The 18,094-nt window shown below is 45.4% G+C and overlaps 1 protein-coding gene across 1 annotated transcript in view; it reads right to left on the reverse strand.

The window, feature by feature from the left end:
• Positions 1-10,336, reverse strand: part of LOC144770513 (t-SNARE domain-containing protein 1-like) — a 213,414-nt gene extending 203,078 nt beyond the window's left edge. The window contains exon 1 of the mRNA XM_078655087.1: positions 6,990-10,336. Within this exon, the coding sequence (XP_078511213.1) occupies positions 6,990-7,413 (424 nt within the window). The 5' untranslated portion in view covers positions 7,414-10,336. The remainder of the gene's footprint in view (positions 1-6,989) is intronic.
• Between the last annotated feature and the right edge of the window lie 7,758 nt (positions 10,337-18,094).

An 18,094-nucleotide genomic window follows, 5' to 3' on the forward strand; every position in this document is an offset into this window, starting at 1 on the left:
TGGATCCTTGCCAGAGGGGGCTGTTGCTGCTGCTGGGGCCAGGAGGACCGCCACTTGGACTGTCTCCCTGCCTGGAGACCCAGTGTGCTGGCTCTGGCCCTGCCCTGCCCCTTTGCCTGCCTCCAGTCCCTGCTGGAGCTTTTGCTTTGACTTAGAGTGCCTGGAGGCGCTCTTATTTGATTTATAGCGCTAGGCGCGCTTTCCTGGTGCCCCAGCGCTCAATAGCGCTTTGCTGATATTTCTAGCGCTAGGAGCGCTTTTCTTTAGCCCCTAAGCGCTGGGTGCGCTTTATTTCTATTATAGCGCTGTGGAGCGCTTTTGCCGCTTTTTGGCATTAGCGAGTGCCACCTCGCTTTACTTTTTATTTTGAGCGCCGGTGCCCACCCGGCATTGCCCCGTTATTGGATTTTGTAAATACCTCGAGGGAGCCCACTCCTCGGGTACTGGGAGCCCGCCTGCCTACCTGGAACGGGCCGCCGCGCTGCCCGCGACGACCCGGAAGTGCTGGAACCGTCAGCCAATCGCTGCGCGGCCCGGGAGAGGCGATCCGGAAGTCCCGCCCCCGGAGCCGAGCAGCGAGGAAGGAAGCAGCCGGCTCTGTCCTCGAGGCTCCCAGAGTGAAAGGGAGCCCCGCGCTGACCAGAAGAGGAGACGCATCCGGCCCCAGAGACCTGGTGAGTGAGAGGCGTCTGCATTGTGTGCAGAGCGGCCCCGGTTGGCAGCGGGCCGCTCCGCAGGATAGAGCGGGCATTATTGGATTCTGAGTCCCCCGTGAGGGACTCCAACGAGAGGGGCCATTCTTTGTTCTTTGAGCCCGAGGGGCTCCAGCCACAGTCTTTAACGGGCCCGAGGCTCCTGGGGGCAAATTGTATATTTCGAGCCCTGAGGCTCGCGCCCACAGTGAATTTACGAGCCTGCAAGGCTCGAGGGGGGCAGTCCTTTGCTCTATTGCCCCGAGAGGCTCAGTGTCCCATTTTTGTTTTGCGAGCTCAGAGAAGCTCGAGGGGGCAGTTGATTTATTTAGAGCCAGAAAGGCTCACAGCGCCCACATTTGTTCTAGAGCCCCAGAGAGGCTCTTGGGTGCCACCTGTGTTCTTGAGCCCACGAGGCTCCAACGTGTGCCCAACTGTGATTTACAACTGTCCAGCACTTAGTGGACAGTTGCTACGTTTAGGCTGTTGTTCTGTGCTGCCTGCGCAGCCTCCCCTGACATTGAGACTCAGGGCATTCCAGCCCTTTCGAGGCCAGTTGGCCTGGGGGACAATTCTGGTGTTGTGCCATGTGCACCCTGCGCAATTTATGATTTACTGCTAATTAGATTCCTGCGCAAATGTTCTACCTGCACCTCTGAATGTGTTTTAATGTTTCATGTGCAATTGTTTGTTTTATCGCCTTGCTAAAAGTGACCTGCTTAGGTGATTCTTTGTTCTTTTATTCCCCTTTGCTAAATGTGACCTGCTTAGAGGAATGTTGATGTTTTATTGCCTTTGCTAAAAGTTACTTGCCTAGGTGATTATTTTAGGTTTCCTTCCCTTTGCTAAAAGTGACTTGCTTAGGTGATAGGTTTTCCTTCCATAGGTCCTGAGGATAAGGTCCTAGTTCCCTGCGTGATTTCCCTACAGTGTTTAGGGTGGCGTAGGAGGTATTTTCCCTCAACCAGTAGTTACTGGTTGTATGCTATATTCACTATTTCTGTGTTACAGTCATTGTATGTTGATGTGCTAAAGTGTTATACCTACAAGTATTATTTCTAACAAGTGCATACCCCTGACAGTGGTCCAGGTGGCCCTGTCCTGTACATAATCCCTTGTAAATCTTGCCCGTGCCTGTTGGCACATTGTAAAGTGTGTGTGTTATCTAATGTGTTTTTACTATAATACAAAGGCTATTTTTATATAACCTTGTGTGGAGTTTCCTTTGTGGTGGGCCTTTGGTTGTTGTCGCTGGGGTGCGCGCGCAAACGCTTTACACATCGCCTCCGAGATTAGCCTTGCTGCTCGCGCCACGTTACCTAGAGGGTGAGCGGGGGTTATCTTGGTGTGTGACTCCCTAGCCCTGACCTTGGAAATGGTGGTCTCTGACTGACCTTGGCGCAAGCCTTGGCCAGCCAGAGGTCCCGTTTCTAACAAGCGCCAACATCAAGTTGGCGAGAGCGAGTGCCGAAAATAAACCTCCCAGCAAAATTTCTCAACGTGGGGGGGGTCAGGTTTCTCATTGCGATTGGTCGCGTATGCTCGCAACCGCTTGCGTTGAGAAACTGCCCGTTCGCATTGAGAAAGCTGCAGCTCGAGTAAAAATCTACTCTAGCGACAGAAAATGTAAGCTTGCGCTGTGTATGGTGATGTTCACAATTATTGCACAGTGCGTACAAGCATCCGGCACTGTGCAATCACCGCGAGCTGCATTTTTCTACCATGCTCCGCCACTTGCTGATCTCCGCATAGTGCAACACAGTTTTTCTTGCACTTTGCGTAGTTCCGCGTTGGGTAACTCGGCCCAGGGTTAGGTTTTACCACCTTCAACCAGTAACCCAATGAAAAAAGAACAATCAGCTAAGAAGAGATGGATGAGGTAGAAAGGGGTAAGGCAGGAGATGAACAGAAAGGCACATCGAGTGGTAGAGAAATAGGCAAGGCAATGGGAGAGTGGTATAGAGAAGTGAAGATCAGAAGTACACTAAGAGAGAGGTGAGGCTTATATAGGCATGGTAGAGAGTTTACATAGTGAGAGAGGGTGTAGGTAAGTAGAGACAGAAGGGTGAGCTGAAGTGTGGTGAGAGATATGGCCCCAATTGTTTTAATCTAATTGCAATCACCAGCCTGAGAATCTGAGGATTCAGATGGGCCAGTCCAGGAATACACATTTAGCTTATGGTAAGAATGCCTAGCTGATAAAGAATCTGTTATTATGCTTATGTTTTTCATACCAGGACTTTTGACTGTCCCACTCACTTAACCAGAGTCTCCTTGGAAGGGGTGGCCCGAGCAATTCCCCACTCTACCCATGCCTTAAAAGGTTGCTATACTAATCCTCGATGAGACAGCACTCCTAACGGCCTCCACACCTCATTCACTGTAGTTGCAACAGCATAACTGGTCACACAACACTAAGAAACACTCTCCTCACAAGAATCTTTGCATCAACAATATAAGATATCTAGGGCCAGATGTAGGTAGCCAAATACCGGTCGGTAACGGCCGAAAATACCGAATTTCGGCCGGTACCAACCGGTATTTGGCTTTTGAGATGTAGGAGCCCAAAAAAGACCGATTCGGTAAATACGAGTCGGTAATTTACCGAATCGGAATTTACCGAATCGGAAATTATCAAATCTGAATTTACCAAATCTGAAATTACCGATTCGGAATTTACCGAATCGGTATTTACTGATTTCTTATTTACCGAATCGGTAAATAAGAAATGGTAAAAAATGAGTTTTGAGATGTAGGTAACTTCTAAAATATAGAATTTCATGAAATTCGGTATTTAAGAGTCGGTAATTACCATGGATTGAAAGCAGGTGGTAACCAGGTGCAGGCCATAAAAAAGCCCCCAAAATGCAACAGTGTGACCAGAATGGCGGCATTCTACATGATAGCAAGGCGGCTCGGCTACAGGCAGCAGGAGAGAGGGTCTGGAGAAGGGAGGAGCAAGTGTACAGACAGAGGATAACACTCTTCCAACTCACTGAGCCAGAGATATTGCAAAGGTACAGGCTACACCCCCAAACCATCCTAGAGTTGATCAGGGACCTGCACCCACTTTTGGATCACCCAACCCCAAGGGCGCACGCCATCCCACCCCATGTGCAGGCGCTGTGTAGCCTACACCTGCTTGCATCTGGGAATTACCAGAGTGTGATGGCTGCGGTAGGTGGTGTGTCCCAGAGCTGCCTGTCCCGTTTCTTTAGGAAGTTCCTAGAGGCCATGATGCAGAGAATACATAATTACATCTGCTTCCCTGAAACTCATGCGGAACTGCTCAAGACAAAGACTGACTTTTATCAAATTTCAAATTTCCCACACGTCATCGGCTGTATTGATGGCAACCAGATCCCAATATGCCCACCTGCTGCCACAGAGTACATTTACAGAAACATGAAGTCAACCCACACAATCAATGTATAGGTAATCTGTGATGCCAACAACAATATCACAGACATAGTGGCCAAGTTCCCAGGAAGTACCCACAACTCCTACATCTTTCAGAACAGTGGGATCTACACACGCCTGACAGCGGGGGAATTCGGAGAAGGATACCTGCTAGGTAAAACACTGTGACACACCCTGATAGATATTGCAGATGAATGTGTTTGTGTGCATGTGAGTAATGGCTCTCTCATTTATAAATAGGTGACAGTGCATATGCCGTCCGCTCATTCATCCTGACACCCTTCCTCAACCCTTCAACCCCGTGAGGTTCTGTGATTTCGAACCAGACTCCATTTTGTTTGAGTTGTTCGTGACGCCATTTTTGTGTTGCTCTCACGTAGGCCGTGGAGGTAACCGAACGAACAAAGTTGCATGGCCCTCATTGTTCATGTATGCATTAACAGGCCCTTTTTCTGACTTGTGAGTGAACTGTAGGACGCTGACCCCGTCACCTGACACTGACCCTTTCACGAAGCCAATTTCTCTGGCTGATCGTTGTCTAAAATTGCCAATCAATGTTCAGGATATCGTTAACTTTTAGTTTCATGCACATATCTTATCCTACTCAACATCTGAATTGTTTCTTTCCTTACAACTTTTCATTACATGGGTAGTGCTTTCAATTATGGGTTTGTCCGGCTTGTGGAAATTGAATTTGGGACAGTCCTAATAATTAACTTTTGGGTTGGGTTACTGTAAATTGGGTTTTTGTTAATGTGATACTCAGTTCGAAAATGTGTCCTATTGGTCAGAATTTTGCGCAGTGGGTGTACATTTGTGATGAGAATATGGTGTATAAAAAGTGATGTCTTGCTCTATGAAATGGAGCAGTTTCCTGAGTTGTACACCGTGTTGTATTGCTTGGTTTACTGTTACTAGCTGCAGCTAATAAATTTGATCTTTGACGCCATCCAGAAGTATTCTGTGTCTCTGTATTCCAAGACAGGAGAATCCAAAGACTTCGGGTGTGTCCCTGGCACCGCTGGGTTCTAAGAAAACCAGGTTCTTCACCCGAGCCAGAGACGATACAACGTGGCACACAAATCCACTAGGAACGTTGTGGAGCGCACCTTTGGTCTGTTGAAAAGCAGGTTCCGCTGCCTCCACAAAAGCAGAGGGGCACGGTAGTACTCACCACTCATCTGCTGTAAGATGATTGCAACTTGCGCAAAGTTGCACAACCTTGCTACAAAGAAGGGCACAGAGGTGGAATTGAGCGACTTTGAGGACCACGATGATGAACATGCACTGCCTGAACCCAACACAGCAGGAGTTGCGCCAGCAACAGATGGCAGACAGAGACGGGCAGAGATCACACAGAACTATTTCTGAGTAAGTAAAGACAGAGACAGGTGGAGTATGTACCCAATGTAGTTTAATCATTGGCACTACGCAGGTAAACAAGGGCACAAATGTTATCCTTTTAACAATGGTAGTCCTGGCTCACTTCCCCATTAAAGGTCATGGAGTGTGGGCAGTATAAGTCATTTTCGGCCATGTCTACCGGTGCCAGATGTAAGTTGCTGGCTGTCCTCACTGGGTGTGTGGGGTGTAGGAGCACCATGGATCCTGCTGCTCCTCCATGTCTCAGCAACAGGGGGACTTGTCATGCTGCTCCTACTGGTGCTTTCCTCGCTCTCAGGTACATCCAGAGCAGCAGTATGTGCTGACTGTGCATTGAGCAGCACCTCTACAGCACTCATAACCCTTGCAAAGCCCCTCGACACCTCACTGCTGCTGTGTGTTAGTCCCTCTTGCATGTTGATGCATCATCTGCATAGAAGGGAAGTGGCTGTGGCCAGGCGGTTCACTGCCTTAGTGTGTTGCTGCGCCTGCTACCTGTCCTTCCGCCTTGTCGAGCTGCCCTGGTCCAGTTTTGTGCACAGGAGCTGCACGGATTGTGACATGTCCCGCATCCCTGTGACCATCTCCCGCATCCCTGCAGCCATCTCCCTCATTCCTTTTGCCATCTCTTTATTCTCATCCACCAGTGCACTGATGCCCTTCCCTATGTTTTCAATGTTTCCATTCAGGTGTCTCATCTGGCATTGCACCGACTGGATGGCCTTCCCCTGCATTCTTTGTATCTTGACCATGCTACCCTCCAGTCCAAGAAAGACACTGGGACACTCAACAGGTTGTACTTCACTGCTATCTCTGGGCCTGCGCCGTCTGGTATCTGTGCGGGCACCCCCTGCGCTGGACTGCTCTGTGGCCAAGGTTGGAGTGTCATCCCCCTCCATGTCACCTGCTGATGTTTCCATTTCTACTAGTGGGGCAACTGCATGCCTCCTGCTCTTTTGAGCTGCTGGTGTTGTTTGTGGCAGGGACGCAGGCATTTCAGGTGAGGAGAGTAGCAGAGGGGATTGTGAACGCTCTGGGGAGGCCTGCAGCTGTGGTGACATTTCAGGGTCTTTGGATGGTGGCTGTGTTGTTGGTGCAGCTGTGTCCTCTGTGACATTCCCTGCACTTGTGCCTGCCTCCTGGCTGTCATCCCTCTGTGGTGCGGTGCCTTCCTTCGCCCTGGTACGCCTGCGAGATGTCTCGCTTGCGGACATAAAAGCGTACATTAGCTATGTGCTCCTGCCTCACTGCTTACACAATTAAATTCTTCTCACTGAAACACTGCACATATTGCCTCAGCTTGCTTGTGACTGATATGTGTTGCATTACTTGTTGCTTGGTGTGCTGTCTGACATGGTAAGTCTTTCAATGACTACATCGCCCATAATGCATTGCTCCTGTATACTGCTAACTCTACTGCAGTGGGATTAACACTGCCACATAGGGTAAAAGGAAGGTGATGGGGTGGGGGTGATTGCTGTGCATGCTTCTTACCTTTTCTGGTGGCAGCTCTGGCTGAGCTGTCTGCATCTCCCAGTCCACAGACGTTCTCTGGTTCTGTGGTGGTATCCACCAGTTCCTCCAGCTCAGTCAGGGGAGGTGCACGGTTCTTCCCTCCTCCAGTTTTATTTGCCTCTTTAAGGAGCTCTGCAATTTTCTTTTTAGTCAAGCTCCTGAGGTCGTACCACCTCTTTTTCAGGTCATGTATGTCCCTTGGAGTCATTCCTACAGCATTCACCTTGGACTGTATTTCCAGCCAAATATTTCTTTTGACAGGTTCAGCCACAGTCAGGGACTGCTTTCCAAACAATTTATGGTGTTCTTTCACCACCTCCTCCACGAGGACCTGCAGCTCCATGGTGCTGAATTTTATTTTTCTCTTCCTCTCTGGAAGTTCCTTTTCACTGGTGCTTTCCATTTTCCTTCTTTAAAAGCACACACGTTTTCCTGTGGCTCAAGGATTCAGGTCTGCTCTCACAGCCTCTCCAGGATTGAATGGGAATTACCGAATCGGTAAATACCAATTCGGTAAATACCGAATCGGTAAATACCGAATGGCTGATTCTGAATTTTACCAAATCGGTAAAAATTACCAAATTTTTACCTACATCCCATTTACCGATTCTAAAATACCGAATCGGTAAAATTCGGTATTTTAGAATCTGTAAAATAGGATTACCTACATCTGGTCCTTAGTGTCTGATTCAAGGGCACGGAAGGTAGTCTCCAAATCCCAGGCACCACAAACAGACTTTTCGTCATACATGCACTGTCTGAAGTGACAAAGAACAAATTACCAGGGTTATGCTATTTGCAAGCATTCCTTCTATCACCTTTTGTGTGTTTGATGCTGCTGGACAAACCAGATTTAGAATATTTCAATTTCCAATGTAGCAAACTGTTTAGTTTTATAGTGAATTACAATCTCAGTGTTCTGATGTTCACATCCTCTATTCATTAATACTCTTCACCAAAGCCTCACTATTTGGTACCATACTCTGCCTCTGCCTGAAAAAACAAACTAACACAGCAATCCTGAAGAGAGTGGACTAATTAAAGCCCTCTCAACTAACAAAGTCCCTGCCTTACATGACTACCAAGTAAAGGCTGCTGACAAGTTTGTGATTCGGTGACTAATCCATAAATATCCTGGAAGACCTTATAGCCTCAGGATTTCAAAGTCTGCTAAAAACAGAAAATTCTATCACCAGGCATAGATTAATTGGCATTCTACGGAATTGTGCCATGTACCATGGCCCCTATTCCATCATTCAAAATCACCTCAAACCGTGAAGGCTTGCAGCAAGATTAATTCTTAAATACCTTTCACAACAGCAGGATATGTTGTGAAATTATCTTTCACGACATTGCACTCAAAGTTATGACACAGCTTCTTTGAGGAGTGTGTTAACTTGATACTATACCTGCAAATATTAGGAGAAAGGTCCTTCTATCGGGAAGCTACATTTTGTGGGTTCACAGTGCGGAGAACAGACAGGCCTTAGAATTCATGAAAAAGATGGATACAAACGGGTTTAATCAACTCCTGAAGGTTAATACATATATAGCGGGCAAAATGCTGGACCATGGACAGTGACACAACAGTTAAAACTCTGAATATAACAGAAGCTCATCCGTGGTGATCAGACCATTCACTGATCACATTCCAAATGTGTAACACATCTTGTGTCATAGCAAGCATCTGTGGCGAAGGAACTAATGAAGGCACTTAATACAAACCTATTACATTACCACAATATCCATGGTAAATAAAATCCAGTAAACATAGGCTAGAATTCCTTCTCAGTGCCATCCACCACATCACCACTCTCACGTTAAATATTATCACACTTTTAAAATGAAATAAAACAAGGCATCAAAACTAGCAACAAGGAGAAAAAGTCTGACTTGGTAGCATCAATCCCACAAGGAAGAGGACAAACTCCCCCTGACAAGTCGACAGGCCAAGGTATTAAAGACCAAATGAGAGCCTAAAAATAGGATTGTACCAGTGCCGCAACAAATCATGCAAAAGAAATCATGAGCATCTTCTAGGAAGCAAACCCTGAGAGGTCTGGAAACTGTCTGCATCCTACCCAACAGAGCCATGCCAGCACTCATGACTCAAGGACCTCTGCACAGCACTGCTTATAGGAAAAAAATATTCCCAATGCTTCACTTTCCACTGAATCGTTAGTGTATTCATGAACCAATCAGTAATTACACCACTGTTCTATGTCGATGATCCGCAACTCTACCAAACTGTTAGCCAATATCAAATCTACAACCATAGGTAAATGGCGGAAAGTGAGGTAATAAAACACCTGGGAGTTAGGTTAATAAGATGAACTGTAATCGTGGTACCAAATATTCGAGACTCTAAATGAAGAGCACTAAATCATGTATGGGTAGAGGCCCGAGACAAAAAAATGGACAGAGTCACCCTGCAATATGGCATTGGGAACAAAAGACATAAAGAGCCTCTTTGTTCTCAATGTATAATGTATAATGAATCTTATAACTACAACTATTTTTTTAATGTTGGTTCCTGCATCACATCAAACATACGCTGGTATTTTCCAGTGGCAAATAAGTGGATAGGCAAGAATGTGTGGTTTGTATATGACAATGTATATTATATGTGTGTGTGTAAAGTTTTTCTATATTCTTTCATTGGAAAATACGACCCACTCATGATACAGCTCTTTTTGTGGAGTAATGTTATTTCACATAGCCTAGGATAATTAACAAGTAAGTGAGCTATGTGCATCCCAGGAGTCCATAGGTAATCAGGACCAAGCATGTCACCTAGTTTCTATGGGTTTGCTCCTGTGCCTGAGGACGAACGACTACATGAATACTGAAAATACATGATTATATTAACTAAAAACCCAAGACTGGAAGTCCAGTAGTGATATGGAATTATCTGGCAACATTATGCTACAGCAAATGGTTGAAGTTCTCAATTGGCAAATGTGGATCTAACCCGACTGTAGTAATGCAAATGTCAGTGAACTCGATAACCCCTGCCATAACAGCTACATTCAGGGATGGCTCCCGAGTTAATCCCTTGAGTTTTTGAAGAAAGCCTAACGTGTGAACCTTGCAGGGTTACTATTTCAGAAGGTCGCGAGCGTATTGTGTATCCAAACCTAAGGCAAAGCTTCCATCGCAGATTGTCACGACAGCTATAGGACTCTTACAGTTCGGACCGTCCTGAGTCTCAGTAGGTGAAATGCGTGTTGAAAGAGTTATGCAAATGGCGGGGCTGCGCCTGCCTGCCGTCTTTGTAGAGGTTCAGGGGTGCTAAATAACCACAGGATACAGGGGTGAGGAAGTACGCTGTTATTTCTTAGCTACACAGCTTCAGGAGCGCCGAGCCAATGTGCTCGTTCTCCGGCATTCGCGCCTCCCTGTGTGAGGATGCGCGCGCAGCCCTCAAAATGGCCGCCGGCACGTTATGTCATCACGCGACGTGCGTACACTAGAGCTACTCTACAGTCTTGCCTTTTCACTGACCTCTGCTCTGTCTTTGTAGGATCGCTGTCGATAGCCGAGTCCCAGGTCCCAGAACCCCCGTGATTGCCGCCATGCTCTCGTCCTGCACAAGTCCCCAAGTGAAGTGCTCGTAGCTGACAAGGTGTCAGTTTGCTTATGGGTGACATTTTCATATTTTCAGTGTAATTATGAGTGACATACAACGACTATGAATTACACTTTCTGGACAGCAAAATCAAGCAATGAAGATGAGGGAGACATAAGCCCTAAGGATAGTGAGGATGAGGCACACGTAGGTCTCAGCCAGGCTGTATTATTTCAAAAAGACTTTAGCCTGCTCATCCCCCTAAAAATCATCAGGTGAGTGGTTCACCCCAGTCCGGCTTGTCGTCCGCTACCTGTCCAGCCCCAGCCTGCCATAGAGTTACACCATACTCTGCTGACTTACTGACCTGTGCCCTCTGGAGAGCCCTTACTGAAGCACTCTTCACTCAGCTCACTCTAGTGACCCTCGTTTCAGGCCTAGCTATATTTATGGATTTTCTTCCAGGCTAACAAAAGCATCTTAATTAAAAGTTCCAATTTGACCAGAATTCCATTATCAAACAGCATGACAATACCCCTCTCCATGCCTCACTTCGGGTGTTTCTAAGCGCTGTAAATATAAGATGATAGCATTATCCAATTTCATGATTTTCAGTTTATCAGTCTCGGAAAGATGTAAGGACAAGTGGGCCTCACAAGGATTCAGGCTCATCAACTGCTGGTCACTGAAGTACAATTCAGAAAGCTATTTTATAAGTAGATTTAATAACACTTTGTCAAAAAAACTCAAAACCTTTGTATTATTTTTAAACTTTTAAATCTTAAATATTACTTTGTTATTTTTTACGTGTGATACATATTCAGTCATCATCTACTGTAGTCGGCTGTATGTTATTTTAATAAAAATGAAAAAGCTGAAAACATGTTACAAGTAATGGGAATATGACAAACAAAAGATTTTACTCTGTGTTTCCAAACTTTTTAACATTTAGGCCTTGATTATGATGACATCATTATTTTGAGATCCTGGCATGCAAGTTGTGTGCACAAGAGCAAACAGAGCTAAGTGTATGTGCAAAAGAGTCCCGTCGTGCAAGCTGTGCGCACAAGAGCAGGCAGGTAGAGCAAAGTGTATCTATGTAAGAGGCGATCATGGAGCAAACTGTGTGCACAAGAGCAGGCAGAGCAAAGTGTATTTACACAAGAGGTCCGGCATGCAAGCTGTGCATACAGAAACAGGCACACACCCCAGCAAGCCTGGAGTAAACAAGTAGGTGCAGAAAGACAGTGTGCACAACAGCAGACAGGGCATAGAGTGAGTATTCACACAAGAGGCCTGGTGGAAGAAGTGGCCACAGAAACAGGCAAACACGTAAAGAATCTAGGAGTGCACACACCAGGCGCAGAAAGACAGGGCGATCACATAATCTGCATAAACGTCTACAGTAGTCCAGTCCGGGCTCACCCACCGACACCAAGAAAATTCACTCATAGCTCACTGAAGCCAACTCATTCACCTAAAACAGAAAGTGGCACAGACACATTCACCCTAGTGATAGAGCACCTTCAAAAACCGATCCAGACACCAGTCTGTGACAGGAAGCTAAGAACAGGTCGGAAAGTCACAGCAGGCCTACATACCAACCGAAGAACGTGTCATATAAAATACACATAACATAAAATAACACACAACAGCATGACACAAGCGGTGCAGATACAGAAAGTTACTATAGTGTGTGCAAGGTTAGATGCTCGGTGCCAGGTGTCCTGTGTGCAGTTTACAACCCGCATGGCTCGCCTCCTGTGCATTAGAGAGATCTGTCCCCAGGACATGCCAGGCCTTGCCCTAGGCTCTCCACTAAATGCTCTCCTTCCCTGGCCTGTACTCACAGACTGCTGACAGCGCACCTCCCCCTGTCTGTGACTTTGCTTACAGGCTGCTGACACCTTTCCATCCTGTCTGTGGCTGTACTTACAGGTTGCTGACAGTTCTCCTTGACTCGAAGGAGCCTCTCTTTTCTTGATTCAGGCGCAGACACATCGCTTGGCGCCCGCAATGTATTTTCTTTATTGTCCTTGCTCCTTTGGTGCCAGGGACGGTCCCCACCCTGCCCCAGCCACAACCCGGGGAGTCACCCCCAGTTTCTGAGATGCTCCCAGGCCAGCATGTCCAAGATGTAGGTGGCAGGTCCTGATTATGCGAGCCCACCATAGTAGCTCACACCTGTCGGGCACAACTACTGTACTCTGGGTGTTCTAGAAGAGGTTTAGCGTGAGCATGAGCGAGCATCGAGCGAGGCAGCCATATCAGAATGGAGTCTGTCTGATTTACCGATTTGACAAACAAACAGGTCACCACGTTTTTTTTCTTTTTAAAGTATGCAAGGGCAATTACTTTTTTTAATAGCATACGTAGAGTCTTACTAATTACATTTTTGGGTCACAGAACATAGTTAATTTTATTATCATCGACAGCAAGATGGTTTGTTGATGTAAACGTTAAAATAAACAAGACTATGGTATTACAAACTAACGGCCGCCATTGTCCCAGAGGATTAGAAAGTGAAAGTGGGAGTGGCCCACTGAATGTAAGCAAAGCAGATTGTGGTGCCTAACATAGGGAAAACTCAATAAATAAAAAGTACATCTACCATGTAACAACCAAGTAAAGGGACCAGTAGCCATGGGAGGATACAAATGAAGTCATGACCCTACTAAGGAGGGACTAACAAGCCTCATTATGGATCAGAAGACAGCATTTACAAAGGACAAACACACAAGCCAATGAAAGATAAGGGCGGGGGAGTGCGCGAAGCTGCTCTACGTAGTGACCTACCACAGATCTCTGCAGAGCAGCACTTGCATGCTAGCTCAGGCTCGACCTAAAAATGAGACCATAACCCATAGATGACTCCGGAGCAGAGACATGGTTAAACAAGCATCTGCAATGCAATTGGTCTCGCATTTGTGAAAGTTGGAGCTATTTGTGTTGTAAATTATATTGTTTTTTTCTTATGTTTTTTTATGAAGTGGAGTGAGTGTATCTTGTTTGTAGTGAAATTATGTGGCTTTGAATTGGAACTGTTAGTTGTGGAATTGTGTGGGTGGAATTATGTGGTGTGTTGTGCTTTTGTGTATTGGAAACAAAACCAAATGAGGAAAAATAGTATCTGCAATAGGAACTAAAACCTGTAACATTTTGCCAATATACCTGAGGATGTTGAAAACAGAGACACAGTTTAGAAAGGCACTGAAAACTTGGACCTTTGCATCCCCAGATGAATTCTGCCTAGCCCTCATATAGGATCTCCGCAGCTCCATCTCAACCTTCCTCCAACCAGCGCCAGGATGCTCCTTTCGAAGTGACAGCTTGCACTCTATAAATGCAACAATCAAATCAAACCAAATATGTGGCATGGTGAATAGAGAGGGATGAGAGCTGTATAAAATAAAAAGAAAGTAAGATTGAGAATGATAGGTAGCTTGTATATAAAGTGTTGAACACACTCTAGATAGAGTATTAGAAAGAGTGTGTGAGAAAGAGGGAATGAAGAAGGGAGAAGGTTATAGATGCATAAAGAGGTTGCACTTGTGTACACAGGTGACACTGAAAGAAGAGGAGGAGAGTGTGTGATTGCGGTTGGATTTTTTTTAAAGTCATGGTGAAGAAACTGTGCTGAAAGACCTGAATTGAACTAATTTATGAAATGCTGGATGAGTGTGTGCAATGGAATTATGTGGATAGTAATGATGTGGTATTAAGTGTAGTGGACGTATGTGTAGTGGCATTGTGTGTTGTGGAGTGGCATGTATTGTGTGGCATTATGTGGTGTGGTGCTGAATTGTGTGGCATGATGTGGACTTGTGTGGTGTGGATTATGTGTATAAGGTGTGTAGTGGAAATGTATGTTGTGGAGTGGAATTTTCTGTTCTGTGGTGGAATGGAACTGTGTGAAGTTAAATTGTGTTGTGTGGAATTGTGTGGCACTGATTGAAAATATGTAAAGTGGAATTATGTACAGTAGTATGTAGTGTATTTATGTTGAATGTTCTGTGGTATGCAGTAGATTTATGTGGAATGTATTTATGTGCTATGGAGTGGAGTTTAATTATGTTGTGTGGTATGGAACTGTGTGGTGTTGAATTGTGTGGTGTGGCATTGTGTGGAATTGTGTTGCATGGTGTGAAATTATGTGGAGTGTAAATATGGATCACGCTGCAGAGTTGAGTTTTGTTGAGTGTAAATATATGTTTTGGAGCTGAGTAGGTATACATGGAGTGTATATATGTGGCGTGAAGTGTAATTATGTAGTTTGGAGTGTAAATATATGTAGTGGAATTATCTGCAGTTTAATTATGTTGCGTGGAGTGTAAGGGAATTAAGTTGCATGGAGTGATATTATGTGAAGTGGAATTATGTGGCATGGAGCAGAGTGGAAATTTGTGGCGATGAATTCAATAGATTGTCATTATGCGATATGTAGTGGAATGATGTACAGTTGAATTGTGTGGTGCAGAGTTACAAGATGGTGAAATGGTTTGTGTAGTAGAATTATGTGGTGTGCATTTTTGTGTTTTGGAATTGCTTGGTGAGTAATTATGTGGTGTAGTGATAAATTATGTGGAGTTGAATGTTTGTTGTGTTTAAATCACCTAAAGTGAGCCAATATAAGAAATGCTGGATGAGTCTGTGTGTGTGCAATAGAATTATGTGGAAAGTAATTATGTGGTATTAAGGGTAGTGGACTCATGTGTAGCGGTATTGTGTGTTGTAGAGTGGTATGTATTGTGTTGAATTATCTGTTGTGGTGCTGAATTATGTGGCATGATGTGGAATTGTGTGGTGTGGACTAGATGCATGTGGTGTGTAGTAGAAATACGTGTAGTGGAGTGGAATTTTCTGCAGTGGAATGCAATTATGTGAAGTTCAATTGTGTTGACTGGAACTGTGCGGCCCTGAGTGAAAATATGTAGAGAGGAATTATGTGCCATGGTGTGGAGTTTATTTATGTAGAGTGTTATGTGGCATGGAGTAAATCTATGTGGATTGTAATCATGGTGTATGGAGTGGAGTGCAATTATGATGTGGAATTGTGTGGTGTGGCGTTGTGTGGAATTGTGTTGCAGTGTGTGAAATTATGTGGAGTGTAAATATAGCTCGCGTTGCAGAGTTGTATTTTGTTGAGTGCATAGCTATGTATTTGGAGCTGAACGGATATATGTGGAGTCTAAATATGTGGTGTGAAGTGTAATTTTGTAGTTTGGAGAATAAATACGTGTAGTCAAATTATTTGGAGTTAAATTGTGTTGCATGGAGTGTAAAGGAAGTATGTTGCCAGGAGTGGTATGATGTGAAATGGAATTATGTTTCATGGAGTGAATTGAAAATTTGTTGAGTTGAATTTGAGGGATTGTAATTATGTGGAATGATGTAGAGTTTAATGATGTGGTGCAGAATGAGATGCTGACATGGTTTGTCTAGTAGAATTATGTGGTGTGCACTTGTGCGTTGTAGAACTGTGTGGTATTTAATTGTGTGGCTTTGTGATTTTATTGTGGTCAATGGTGGTGCAGGCAGTGTCCCTTGGGCCAATGGGGCCAGTGCCTTGGACTAAGTTAGACAATAAGTAAGTTTGCTTGAACATTGTGTCCGAGGAAGGTACACCCAGGAAGAAGCATCCAGGCGGGCAAGTCCCCTAAGCTGAATGCACAGATGCCATATCATGAACATGTTTTCAATATGGAATTATTTTCACTGGAATTTGAGCAATTTACAAAGTGCATTTGATTGAATTATTTAAACCCAGAGAAAAGCAACATTTAGTTGCAAAACAGGTGTTTTAATTTTTAGGGCTGTAGGATGTGGATGGATACAAAGAGGAAATTGTGTAAACCCTAGGGGCGGCGGTTTTAAAAATCCCTTCAGGATTGCAGCAGAGTTGAAATTGGAACCTTTTCAGCAACACATTGGTAGACATTGTGTTGTTCATTATGTAAGGTAATAGTTCACATAGTCCATTCTTAAACACAAATTTTGTGACAAGAGGCAAGCAGGAAAGCGGATCTCAGCAAGACAAGTGGGATTAATAGTTCTTCGTCCGGGAGGAATGCAAAAATGAAACTGAAAATATGGTGACAACATTAACGCCAACAGTTCTAATTTAAACAAATGTGTGACCTATTGCACTGCAATAATCCAACTCATAGATGTAAGCCCTTATCCAGTGGTATCAATGCCAATTGGATCAATGCCCATTAACTAAACACATTTTGTTCAAACTTTATCTCACTTTGCTCCGAAACTTTGCCTGCCTATATGGCATAAAAGGTAGATCCCTTGCAAGTTTAGTAGATTCCACCCTTCTCTTCTGGCTTTGCTATAAATATCTCCTACTCTCAATATCAGTTGTAAAATAGTGGCCTAGGCCTGGGGTCATTAGCAATGATGACACACTGGAGCCTGTTAACAGTTGTGGCCAGATCCAAAATGAGCCACGCCCAGAGCCCTGGGCTATTTATTGTCAAACACACGTTGTCCTGGCGTACGCCAGGCAAAACCATTATATCACATTTACGGGGCGGTGGCTTGGTGAGACCACCCCTCAGCATAGCAGGAGAAGTGGAATGTTCCACAGTCTCCACAACATTACATTCCTCCTTTACCAGGAGAGACATGTTAACAAAACATAAACACAAGGCAGAAATGCAGAATATAACACAATGGAATGTGCAGCACAAAGTACACAACTTCTGTAATGAGACACAGTTGGAACAATCTTACTTGGTTTTCTTGTCCACTGCTCCGTTAGGCTGCGACCCGCCCTTCAGCCGCTGATTAGCCACAGGTTACATAGTCTCTGTACTTCTGAGATGGCTTCGGACAGGGTCATAGGTGACACCTGTTCTGGCTGTTCCGTGGCAGTGGCTCAGGGGACTGTTCAACTGAGTCATTGTAGGGGTCCGGACTCAAACCGCCTCCTAGACCCCGGTCTTGGGTTGGTGCGGCCACAAGACTGGAAGATGGAACCACGGCAGCATGTAGATCCGGCTGGGATGATTCGTTGTCATGACTTGAAGACTCTTCACCAGAGGTGTTGTTGCGTCTGTAGGACACTGGGAGGCCGTTCTCTACTTCAGACGGCACTCTTTTGAAGAAGGACACATTGCGAGATACTTTCTCAAGTCCTCTGTGGGCGGTCACCATGCTGCCTTTCACGGCCGTGACAGTCCAGGACTGAAGCTCGAAGGGCAGACGGAACTTTCCCCCTGGGTGGCGATCTTGCACCAGCACCTGTTCACCCACGGCAATAGGGATTTCCTTGGCATGCCTCCTCCGGGACGCTGTTGTGTTGCTCCGCTCTCGCCGGTAGTCAGACTGGTTCGGGGGGTTGGGTGTATCAGCCCATATCGGATGGTGGGGAATGTTGTATGTTACAGTTCGGCCGAAACACTGTCGACTGGGGGATATGCTCGTGGTGCAGTGGGGGGTGAGCCGGTACTCCCTGAGGAATTGGTACACTGCCCGTTCAAGGTTAAGTCCGTCAGCTAGGGCGATT

Source organism: Lissotriton helveticus, chromosome 1_1 (genome assembly GCF_964261635.1).
Source record: "Lissotriton helveticus chromosome 1_1, aLisHel1.1, whole genome shotgun sequence".
Taxonomy (NCBI): domain Eukaryota; kingdom Metazoa; phylum Chordata; class Amphibia; order Caudata; family Salamandridae; genus Lissotriton; species Lissotriton helveticus.